Source organism: Hyperolius riggenbachi, chromosome 1, assembly GCF_040937935.1.
Source record: "Hyperolius riggenbachi isolate aHypRig1 chromosome 1, aHypRig1.pri, whole genome shotgun sequence".
NCBI lineage: Eukaryota > Metazoa > Chordata > Amphibia > Anura > Hyperoliidae > Hyperolius > Hyperolius riggenbachi.
This window is the reverse complement of record NC_090646.1, coordinates 145,743,577-145,755,709: the sequence shown is the minus strand read 5'-3', so window position 1 is coordinate 145,755,709 and position 12,133 is coordinate 145,743,577. Positions and strand designations below refer to the sequence as shown.

At 39.9% G+C, this 12,133-nt stretch overlaps 1 protein-coding gene across 15 annotated transcripts in view; it reads right to left on the bottom strand.

Annotated features, from left to right (window-relative positions):
• SORBS2 (sorbin and SH3 domain containing 2) overlaps positions 1-12,133 on the bottom strand; it is a 403,972-nt gene that overhangs the window by 173,398 nt on the left and 218,441 nt on the right. For all 15 annotated transcript variants that reach the window (XM_068278687.1, XM_068278672.1, XM_068278679.1 and 12 more), the window contains one exon: positions 5,770-5,819. In XM_068278687.1, coding sequence (XP_068134788.1) covers positions 5,770-5,779 — 10 coding nt within the window. In that variant the 5' untranslated portion in view covers positions 5,780-5,819. The remainder of the gene's footprint in view (positions 1-5,769; positions 5,820-12,133) is intronic.

Below are 12,133 nucleotides of genomic sequence, written 5' to 3'. Positions count from 1 at the left end.
GAAAAATATATACCGTATACTAAACCTGAAGCATCCATGGTGAAGGGGCATCTTGTGGATTATGGCACTTTTGTACCTCATGTCCCCCTTGTACCTCGTGTCTCCTTGTGTCCCCCTCTGTCGTCCTCTATGCCCCTTTGTGTCCTCCTTGTGTCCTCCTCTATGCCCCTTTGTGTCCCCCTTGTGTCTTCTATGCCTTTTTGTGTCCTTTTTTCCCCGTGTCTGCATGGGCACAGTACAGGGAGTCGCCGACATTGGAGGTTCGTAGTCGCAGGCGTTCACAAGTCAGGGACTCCCTGCATTTGGACTAGAAGACGTAGTGACTTTTTTACCCCACTTTTGGGGGAGAAAAAGTGAGTCTTCTAGTCAAAAAATACAGTAATACTAGGTAGTGAAATAAAAATATAGAAGAAAAAACCTCTCAAAAATACACTACTGACTGTTATGCTCATGGTCAATTCCATCAGCCTCAACGTTTAAATCTCTAGGATATATAGTGGTAATATTCCTTCCCTAATGTCTCCAACCTCCTTCATTAAGGTCTCCAACCCACTACCATCTAGATTATAAGACTGCAAGGCAGGGACCTCCTCCTAGTGTATCTTATCCAGCTGTAATTTAACATGTATTTATGTCTCAAAGCACACAAACTATTTATGTACTTCTATTGCTGGATGTCCTGATTTGTTTTGAACCTCTCATGTATCTATGTTCCTCACTATTTGTTTTGTACTAAGTACAGTGCTATGGAAGATGTTGACACTGTTTATTTTAATTATCTAATCAGCCTGCTTTCTACATTTTCCTCTGGCATGGGGACATGGGTTAAATAGGCCTAAACAACCAGAAGCCTAAAGGGATCAGGGATGCTCTTAACTTCGAATTCGGATAAAATTCGAATAGGGTTATTCGAAATTTCATCCTACTAATTACAGCATCTGTGAGGGTGGTCGAGGGGGGGGGGGGGGTTATCTTACTAATCATGCGCCTTCTTCGCTCGTCCCTTGGTGCCTCCCACGTTGCGTTCCAATCTGGCAGTCACACGATTACATACATTTCATCCTTCCGGGTTGAAGGAGGAAGTGTATAGTCACGTGACGCCAGATTGGAACGCAGCGTCGGAGGCGCCGAGGGACGAGCGAAGAAGACGCCTGATGGGTAAGATAACTCCCCCTCGACCACCCGCACAGCTGCTGTAATTAGTAGGATGTAATTTCGAATAACCCTATTCGAATTTCATCCGAATTCGAAGTTAAGAGCATCCCTGAGGGATTCATTATTCCCAATTTTTATGACACAAACTGTGATAGAGATGCTTTAGACAGTTTTGTACAGCTGAAGATTATTTTTTGTATTTATATATACATTTCCAAAACTGCTGCTGAGGCAGATAGGCTTGCTAAACCTCAGAGGATCAGCAAGCCTAAATAGCTAAGGTGGAAAGAGGCAGCTATGGGGTGTAAGGGGGTAGTGGAGGAAAGGGCATGGTAAGTTAGAAATGAACAAGAGAAGAAGGGTCTGAACATCTCCAAATACCTAGCCAAAAGATTCTGTTTTAAAAAACCGCATAGCAACACATGCGTTTAAGCGTTTTTAAAGCGTTTGAATGCGTTTTGACGTGTTTTAAAATGCTTAAAAAGCGCATGCGTTTCTATGTGTTTTTAAAAACGCAGCAGTGGGCTCAGGTCCTTAGTCATGACACTCCCTCCACCTAAATCATGCTATTCTTAGCATATTTCAACTAAGATGGTTTTCTACATTCCTGAGCAATCTATGTATAGATTGTATAGTTCACACACTTCCCAAAGAATGGTGCTCAAAGCTCACAGAAGACAATGAAAGTGTTCTTAGAAACTAGTATATTGGATCTCATACTATGATGACAGCATCCCTCAACTTAGTGTATAGCATCTGAATGCAGTAACATAGTTGAGACTTTACTAATGTGTGCAGAGTTTGGGGAAAAAAAAAAAATCACAAGAAACAGCATCGGCAATCATGAGTATTCCAATTTTGGTCCATATTACCTCACAAAAAAATGGTGGCAAAAAAGATTCATCATGGCTATAGCCTCAATTCAGTAAGCTTTATCAAACACTTTATCGAACGTTTGATAATTTAGCTCATGAGTAAAATCTAATTTTGAGTTCCCTAAGGTGTTATAGATTTATTGAACATTTTATCGATAAAACATTTGATAAATCTATAACACCTTAATGAATTCAAAATTAGATTTTACTCATGAGGTAAATCATCAAACGTTCGACAAAGTGTTTGATAAAGCTTAGTGAATTGAGGCCTATGTCTCCACTGTTCCTGGCATAACTAGAGTCAACCAGTCAAATGTGATTTCTGCTGGATCAAATATAGACCCACAGCTCCATGGACCCCACACCTGACAAACAACTCAAATGTTACAAATCAAATAATGCTCTATGCATTCATTGTCTTCGGTTTCCTTTAGCCAATTCCCTGAGGGTAAGAACACACTAGACAGCATCGCAATCGTTTTCCATAGCACATAGTGGAAAACGCACATGCAATTCTGCCTAGTGTGTTCCTACCCTGAAGCTTCCAGATTTTCCAGACAACCAAATGATCTCAGCAACAAGGTTCTAAAGAAATTTGAGGTAAAATGTAATTCTAGTGATGGTGCAAAAACTGATGTGCAAGACATGTTTGTAGTGTATGTTTTTGAAATATAGTAAGTTATCATCAGTAGTGCACATTCAATGTAATAACAACAATTACTTCCAATGAGACCTGGGGCGTCTGAAAGCAGACCAGAGGCACATGTTCTAGGGTCATGCAAAGCCCTCACCATCACATCTATTAAGGGATCCTAACAATATGGAATATGGAAGCCCAAAGCCTGAGATGTTGAAAGCACAATAATGTTATTACAAGTATTGTACTTTTTAAAGTTCAGTTCCCAGAACATTCACAAACACTTCAACTTTTTTTTTTTTACTTGAAAGCAATTCACATAACCCTGTGCACCAACACCACATTGCAGCAACATTATGGGAACCATCTCAGATAGTTACCATAGTAAGAATATACACTTCAAAACGCTTTCACGCATGCTAGCAAAAGAGTCAAAGTTTAAGCGTCATCTGATTGGTCTCTGCTTTGTTGGTCATATCCCTACACAACTAAATAGAGCTTATAACCATGTTCCATAAAATTGGCTCTAAAAAGTAAAGAAAATAGTTTAAATGTGACAAAATTGTAATTGTTTTTGCAGCTTTAAGGCCAAACTAAAGGAATACAACCAAACATACTGCTGGAATAATTCTATGTGAACTCTTGGTTGGTAAAAGGTTTGCAATGCTGCGCAGCCAACCCTGAGATTTGCAAACCTCTGCCTCAGTGCAAAGTGGATTATTCTGACCTGCCTGTGCCACCTCTCTGTTCACTCGACAATTAATTGCTATCATCACACTTGTGACACAGGAAGCAGCAAAGATGGAAAAGAAAATAATGGTGTCACCTCCCTGACTATGCAGTGTGAAGGGGGTGGGTGAATCAGAAGGCTGGAAGTAGAAATGGTCACATATATTCATTTCAGCTGCATATTTAGCCATTTAAAGCTTATTTTAAAACCAAGCTACAATCAAAACCTTTTTGTTTTAAATCAAATTATAGATACAATTGGGAAAACTTGAACATGTCTGGTTGCTGCTGAGGACTGTGCTCCCACTAAACGGAAATACCTATACAATATACTTACATCTCCTTAGCTCTTATGATTTGAATGTAATTGTGGTCACTGGGACAGGACAAAGAACAGAAATAAAAACCTGACCTGATCAATTATTGCTATGTATCTCTTCTTCCTGGTGACCACACATCAGTGAGCAAGAAACCAAAGGTAGTTATTCCCCACAGGAACGAACAATACAAAAAAATTTTTGACAACCCTTTTCACTTTGTCCAAACATCAACGTTTTGGATCAAGCTGGGCTTTAAAGTGAACCTAAACAGAGGGATATGGATGTTTCCCTTTAAACAATACCAGCTGCCTGGCATCCTGCAGCTCTCTTTAGTTGCAGTAGTGGCTGAATCACACACCCTGAAACAAGCATGCAGCTAATTCAGTCTGACTTCAGTCAGAGCACCTGATCTGCACGATTGTTGAGGGGCTGTGGCTAAAAGTATTAGAGACACAGAATCAGCAGGAGAGTCAGGCAACTGGTATTATTTTTAAAGGAAAAACCCATATCCTTCTCGGTTTAGGTTCCCTTTAACATTGAATTATAATTTTATTTCAGCATGGTCACATGAAAAACCAATTAAAAAAAAAAAGAAAAAATGTTTAGTATTTTCATAAACAACAAATACAATTGAGTAACATACATAAATATCATGTGCAAGGTGCTCATCTAATGAGACACCCAAGGGCAATAACCAGATCTACATATTGGAATCTCTTCTACAGCTCCAGAGTCCACAGACATTTTTACATGCATTCAATGGGACATTATTTAAAATGAAAAAAAAAAAAAAAGTTTAGTAAAAAAATAATGCTGCAGTGTTTGCAGAATAAAAATGCAAAATAGTTGATGCTCCAATTATCTTCTCAGAGACCAACAGCTGCTTGCTTACACCCAGAAATTCCTGGTGCACACCGAGCGGTTTTTGTAGCGGTTTTCAAACCACTTCCGCCTGTGAAAATGTTTGGCTAATGTATTTCAATGGGATGGTGCACACCAGCGGTTTGAGGTTTTTAGCAAACCGCAAACGTCGGTCCTGCAGCACCTTTGCGGTTTACAGAAGCGTTTCTGCCTCAAAGTATAGCAAAAGCTCAAACCGCTCTGGAAATCGTTAGATCAGAGCGGTTTTCCAGGCGTTTTTGTTACAGAATCTGTTCAGTAACAGCTTTTACTGTATCAATATCTGTAATCTGCTGCACAAAAACGTTCCAAAAATGCTAGGTATGTTTAGAAAACATCTCTAAACATGCCTAGAATCGACAGTAATAACTGGTAGATGGAGGTGCAACCCAAAAAGTATAAAATGATTAAAAAGCATATTAAAAAGCAGAGGTAGTAGTTGGATTACCTCTTTTTGGTATCATTGACCTGATGAAGTGGGGAACACCCACAAAATGCATTGTCTGTCCCTCTTGTTGTGCAATAAATACTTGAACTTTCTTTGAGTGGTAATCACTGTTATATCGTTCAGATAAGCCAACTACTCCATCTCCTTTCTAAACTGCTTTTAATTATTTTATGATTTTTTGGGGAATGTCTCCATCCTTCAGTTTACCATTAATAAGATAGCCATAAATGTCTTGCATTGGGCTACTCCTCTTGTATGACTCCCAGTACATGCTTGTAGCTCTTGGACTGAGTGTCAAGTAGCAGCCAGAGGGAGCTTTACTGATATAGATTTAGGATGCTCCCTCCAGAGGGTACAGTTTTGTGGATGGCTTTATGTTTTGGCTGGTAAGATGAATGGTTTGCCCACTGACCAATTGTCTCACTGCTACAGAAGTAACAGCCACTGCAAACATGAGCAGTGTTCCTACTGGCTGCTAGGCTCAGTTAGCCCGCGAGTACCAGATCTCATGAATGGCTCACTATCCATTACAATTATGCAGGGTTCTTTACTTGTCATAATGAACTGAAACCGACAGTTCCATGACACCTGAAGACTGTCAGATTAAATCATTTATTGTGTTTTAAGGACATGTGTGAAGTGGATTAGCTACCATCCCTATCATTTGCATGCATCAAAGACAAATTATTAAAAAAAAAATCATACCTGTATTCATCTTGATACGGCAGGATTAAGCAAAAACGAAGTCAGCTTGCCTGTAGATAGAAAATATAATGAATTCCCACATTCAAGTAAATTGTAATTCTTAGAGTTATAATGTTGAGGTTTTATGTTAGTTTTAGACAGAGACAAAGCTTATAACATCTGGACAGTTGTATTGTTATTTATATACTTTTGAGGAGATTTTCCGAACTTCCAATCCCAGTGCAGTAACAGAGTCACCCAGAGCAGGAAATGAGCGGGATTCTGTCCAGTGGGAACAGAGGTAGCAATAAAATAGTTGTTTTAGCAGTGGATTTTTCTTGTGTGTGTTGTTGTCCCCACCAAGAAGACTTAATTGACTTTCTACCAAGGTAACAGGGTCACCAAGAACAGGAAGTGAGATGAAACAGACAGTAAATTATTGCAGCCTAGCAGATCTTTAAAGGGACTCCGAGCAGTGCAGAAACTATGGAAAGATGCATATCATTTTAAAGCTCTCTTTCTCCTCTTTCCAATGATATATAAACCACCGCCCTATGCCTTTTAGTTTTCGCTATTTTTGCAATTGAAATTGCCGCGGCCGCAATTTTGATTGCGAATATAGAGAAAACTAAAAGGCGTAGAATGACGATTTAGGTGTCGCCAGAAAGAGGAGAAAGAGAGCTTTAAAATGATACCCATCTTTCCATAGTTACATTGTATTACACAGGGCGACTTTTTCTGCTGAATGGAGCTGCTGACTTTGAGAAAAAGTCGCCCTGTGTAATACAATGTAACTATGGAAAGATGGGTATCATTTTAAAGCTCTCTTTCTCCTCTTTCTGACGACACCTAAATCGTCATTCTACGCCTTTTAGTTTTCTCTATATTTGCAATCAAAATTGCGGCCGCGGCAATTTCAATTGCGAAAATAGTGAAAACTAAAAGGCGTAGGGTGGTGGTTTATATATCATTGGAAAGAGGAGAAAGAGAGCTTTAAAATGATATGCATCTTTCCATAGTTTCTGCACTGCTCGGAGTCCCTTTAACTACTTCAGCCTTCACTGTTGTTTCACCTTATGCATCCAAGCAACTTTCACCTCCCATTCATTCACCAATAACTTTATCACTACTTATTACACTGAAATGATCTTGTTTTTCCCGCCACCATTTAGGCTTTCTTTGGATGGTACATTTGGTAAGAATTATTTTCTTCTAAATCCATTTTAACAGGAAGATTAGGAAAAAAATGGAATACATTCATTATTTCTCAGTTTTGGGGCATTCTAGTTTTAAAATAATACAGGCTACTGTAATTAAAACCCATGTATTTTATTTGCCCGTTTGACCCGGTTTTTAAACCATTTAAATTATGTCCCTATCACAATGTATGGCGCCGATATTTTATTTGGAAATAAAAAGGTGCATTTTTCTTAAGTTCTGCATTTTTAACAAAAAAATGTTGTGTAGCTATGGGAGAGTGTGGGAGGTAAGGGACTAGTTTAAAAAAAAAAAAAAAAAAGTAATTATCTGGAAATTTTCATTTTCAGATGTAATTTTACTATTGCCCTCGCAGCTCACTTTTGCATGCATAGTATTACTACGCAAAGCGGAAGTAAAGCGAAGATGGGACAGAAGGGGATTTGTGAAAGACTGAGCCGTCTCGCTGACGGCGTCGATACGGGGACTTAGATCAATGAATGGGAACTGTGTTCCCATTCATTGATCTCCAGGCTAATGGAAGGCGGCGTGAGCGAGCGCGATTGTGCGCCCGGCTCAGCGGCAGCAGTGCAGGCTATCTGGACAAAAATATCCATCCAGATACAATTAAGTGGTTAAACATTTCCCCTGGTGTTTCTAGTTCCAAATCCACAGCACACAATTATTCTAGAAACTGCATATAGTGTAGATGTGTGTGAAGTGTAGAATATATAACGTACATTTGCACATGAAACGTCTTCACTAAAATATCTCAAACACTGAATGTTATAAGGCACCGACCTCAGAACAACCAGAATTTGGCTTGGCATACATGAAAAGCTGAATTCTCTCTCGCTGAGAGGTAACTGTGGTTAGGTCTGTTTTACTAACTTACAACTGTGATTTATATAGTGTATTGTGTGCTGTGCAGAACTGTGACAGATTTACACAGGCTAGTATGTGCTTAGTAACAAGTTACAGCAAGGTACCTGTGGTCTCCAGCTGGTTTGCTACTAGCTGTACACTGCACCTACCGGTAGTGCTGCAAAAAGAACTGTCAGCTATAGCATTTCCTGAGTGCTGCTGTGCTGAAGTAACATAACATAATACAATTTAGAGAACAATCAACCTTCCAATTGATCAAATCAGATAGTGTTGGATGGTGCCAACGGCTTTGTCAGTTGTTTTCTTCTGAACACAAAATTATAGATTGTATTGATTGATTATGTCACAACACTGTTTCCTCAAAAATGTGCAGAACCACCTGAAATTTGAGGAGATTCTCACTAGACTGCCAGAGACATTCTTGCTCATCTCTAATCAGAACCCAAAAAAGAAAAAAAACACCTCATGGGGACAATACCTAACCATATGCTTTGCATAGTTTGACTTAAATTGAACAGAAGCTTCATGTCCCAGAATTAGAGCACACAGCCTGAATAATCCAGGAAAACGGCACGTATTGAGTCAGGTATACAGAAATACAGTATAAAAGACAAGCTGTGAGCCAAATAGAAATAAAGGTATTAGACATCACTTGTAGTTCTGCTCACACAAGCTGTTTATGCCATCTGGGGTGAATTTCTAAATGGCACATAAAAGATTTTTTAAATGTTTATTTAGGTATTTGTTGTATTTAGCACTTCGGAATCAATTAAAACCACAAACATTTATGGTACATTTTTGGAGTTCCATCTGCTGGGGGCACTGTTACTTTAGTGAGCAAAAATAATCTTGCTTTACCGTTTCATTAAATAAGTCTCTAACATTTAAAACGGTTTCCAAGCTTGAGGACCAGTAACTAGACTTTATTGTTCTCTATGGAGTCACATCATATTTGCCACATAGTACCGACACAGCAGCAAGGAACTTTATTTAATTTGCAAAGTGAGGCAGTCAGGCCAGCAGGTGGAGCCCCATGCATCAAACTTTCATTTCTGGCAATGAATTTTACAAACAAACAAACAAACAAACACAGAACATTTATATCGCGCTTTTCTCCTGGCGGACTCAAAGCGCCAGAGCTGCAGCCACTAGGACGCGCTCTATAGGCAGTAGCAGTGTTAGGGAGTCTTGCCCAAGGTCTCCTACTGAATAGGTGCTGGCTTACTTAACAGGCAGAGCCGAGATTCGAACTCAGGTCTCCTGTGTCAGAGGCAGAGCCCTTAACCATTACACTATCCAGCCACCAATTTTACCATTTTCCATGTTAAAGTACTTTAAAGTATTTATTATTAATAATATTAAATAGTATTTATATAGCTCCAACATCTTGCACATCGCTCTACAGGAGTATATTGTCTTGTCACTAACTGTCCCTCAGAGGGGCTCACAATCGAATCCCTACCATAGTCATGCATCTGTGTATGTATCGTAATCTAGGTCCAATTTGGGTGTATGTTTTTGGGATGTGGGATGACACACAAGCATTACATTAGTAAGTGAATTAGCTGATAAAGCTGGAATGTATAACAATTTTTGTATGCAATTTTTTGCATGTATACCAAAGAAGTTCATTTACATAAGCTTTTATGTAATCAACATCAATTGTGCATGCAAGTCTTTTTCGAAAAAAGCGTATATGCAAGCAAAAATGTTTTCTGCAGATAATGCTCATTTCAAAAATCGCACAACACAAGTCAAATGCAATGCCACCAACTTGCAGTATACAGTGGAGGAAATAATTATTTGACCCCTCACTGATTTTGTAAGTTTGTCCAATGACAAAGAAATGAAAAGACTCAGAACAGTATCATTTCAATGGTAGGTTTATTTTAACAGTGGCAGATAGCACATCAAAAGGAAAATCGAAAAAATAACCTTAAATAAAAGATAGCAACTGATTTGCATTTCATTGAGTGAAATAAGTTTTTGAACCCCTACCAACCATTAAGAGTTCTGGCTCCCACAGAGTGGTTAGACACTTCTACTCAATTAGTCATCCTCATTAAGGACACCGGATTAAGGACACCAGAATCAATCAATCAAGCAGACTCCAAACTCTCCAACATGGGAAAGACCAAAGAGCTGTCCAAGGATGTCAGAGACAAAATTGTAGACCTGCACAAGGCTGGAATGGGCTACAAAACCATTAGCAAGAAGCTGGGAGAGAAGGTGACAACTGTTGGTGCGATTGTTCTAAAATGGAAGGAGCACAAAATGACCATCAATCGACCTCGCTCTGGGATTCCACGCAAGATCTCACCTCGTGGGGTGTCAATGGTTCTGAGAAAGGTGAAAAAGCATCCTAGAACTACACGGGAGGAGTTAGTGAATGACCTCAAATTAGCAGGGACCACAGTCACCAAGAAAACCATTGGAAACACATTACACCGCAATGGATTAAAATCCTGCAGGGCTCGCAAGGTCCCCCTGCTCAAGAAGGCACATGTGCAGGCCCGTCTGAAGTTTGCCAATGAACACCTGAATGATTCTGTGAGTGACTGGGAGAAGGTGCTGTGGTCTGATGAGACCAAAATAGAGCTCTTTGGCATTAACTCAACTCGCTGTGTTTGGAGGAAGAAAAATGCTGCCTATGACCCCCAAAACACCATCCCCACCGTCAAGCATGGGGGTGGAAACATTTTGCTTTGGGGGTGTTTTTCTGCTAAGGGCACAGGACAACTTAATCGCATTAACGGGAAAATGGACGGAGCCATGTATCGTGAAATCCTGAACGACAACCTCCTTCCCTCTGCCAGGAAACTGAAAATGGGTCGTGGATGGGTGTTCCAGCACGACAATGACCCAAAACATACAGCAAAGGCAACAAAGGAGTGGCTCAAGAAGAAGCACATTAAGGTCATGGAGTGGCCTAGTCAGTCTCCGGACCTTAATCCAATAGAAAACCTATGGAGGGAGCTCAAGCTCAGAGTTGCACAGAGACAGCCTTGAAACCTTAGGGATTTAGAGATGATCTGCAAAGAGGAGTGGACCAACATTCCTCCTAAAATGTGTGCAAACTTGGTCATCAATTACAAGAAACGTTTGACCTCTGTGCTTGCAAACAAGGTTTTTTCCACTAAGTATTAAGTCTTTTATTGTTAGAGGGTTCAAAAACTTATTTCACTCAATGAAATGCAAATCAGTTGCTTTTATTTAAGGTTATTTTTTCGATTTTCCTTTTGATGTGCTATCTGCCACTGTTAAAATAAACCTACCATTGAAATGATACTGTTCTGAGACTTCATTTCTTTGTCATTGGACAAACTTACAAAATCAGTGAGGGGTCAAATAATTATTTCCTCCACTGTATGTGAGGGGAACGCAAATTTACACACATTTTCATTTTTTGTGAAAGGAGCCGAACAAGATTAATGGAACAGTGTATCAAAATTAGCTGTATGCAGCAGTCATTTGCCCTGCCAGAGCTGACTCCATGCCACTTCAGACTGTACACAGAGCTTTCAGTTGTTTTAACCCCTTTGCACACTAAAAATTTTTATTGCTCTCTTTGTCCCCATACTTCATGCTCCCTATGATCTAATGGGAAAGGAAGGAGGATGAAATTTCAAGAAATAAAGACAGACAGAAATAAAAATCTGGGGACTCCTCATTTCCAGAGACCAGCAACCTGTCAATTGCAGAGCGTGGTGCCACCAGCCCCTCCAAGAGTTGCTAGATGATGAATGGCATTACTATGACTAAACAATTCCATAATGGCCTATGCATGGCTGAGAAAGTATTGCTATGTAATCCGTTCAAAAAACTTCAGCGCTACATGGACCGTCAGTATCACTATTCCATCACAACAAACACCCTATAAAGTGCAGGCTTAACAAATTTCTATAAGACCCAAATTATAAGGTCTGAGCGTATGAATGGTCACAGTGATGGGCTGTCTGTACCTGTGATCACCTTTGGATGTCACACTGTCAGCTGTCCTTCCAGGTGGCACAGTAGCTCCCAGCATGCAAATAATATATCACAAGAGATCCAAGTGCTCACAGTTAAAAAAACAAACAAAAAAAAACACGCCCAGTATATACAGAAGTGTGACAGGTACCCTCAGAAGACAATCGCGTATCTAATCCCAGTGGGGTGCCATCATCCCATCTGCCAACCATTAGCCCAACCGGTTTCGCTATTGCGTCACCAGGGGAATGCAATGCCCCTGATGACGCAATAGCGAAACCGGCCGGGCTAACGGATGGCAGATGGGATGACGGTACCCCACTGGGATTAGATA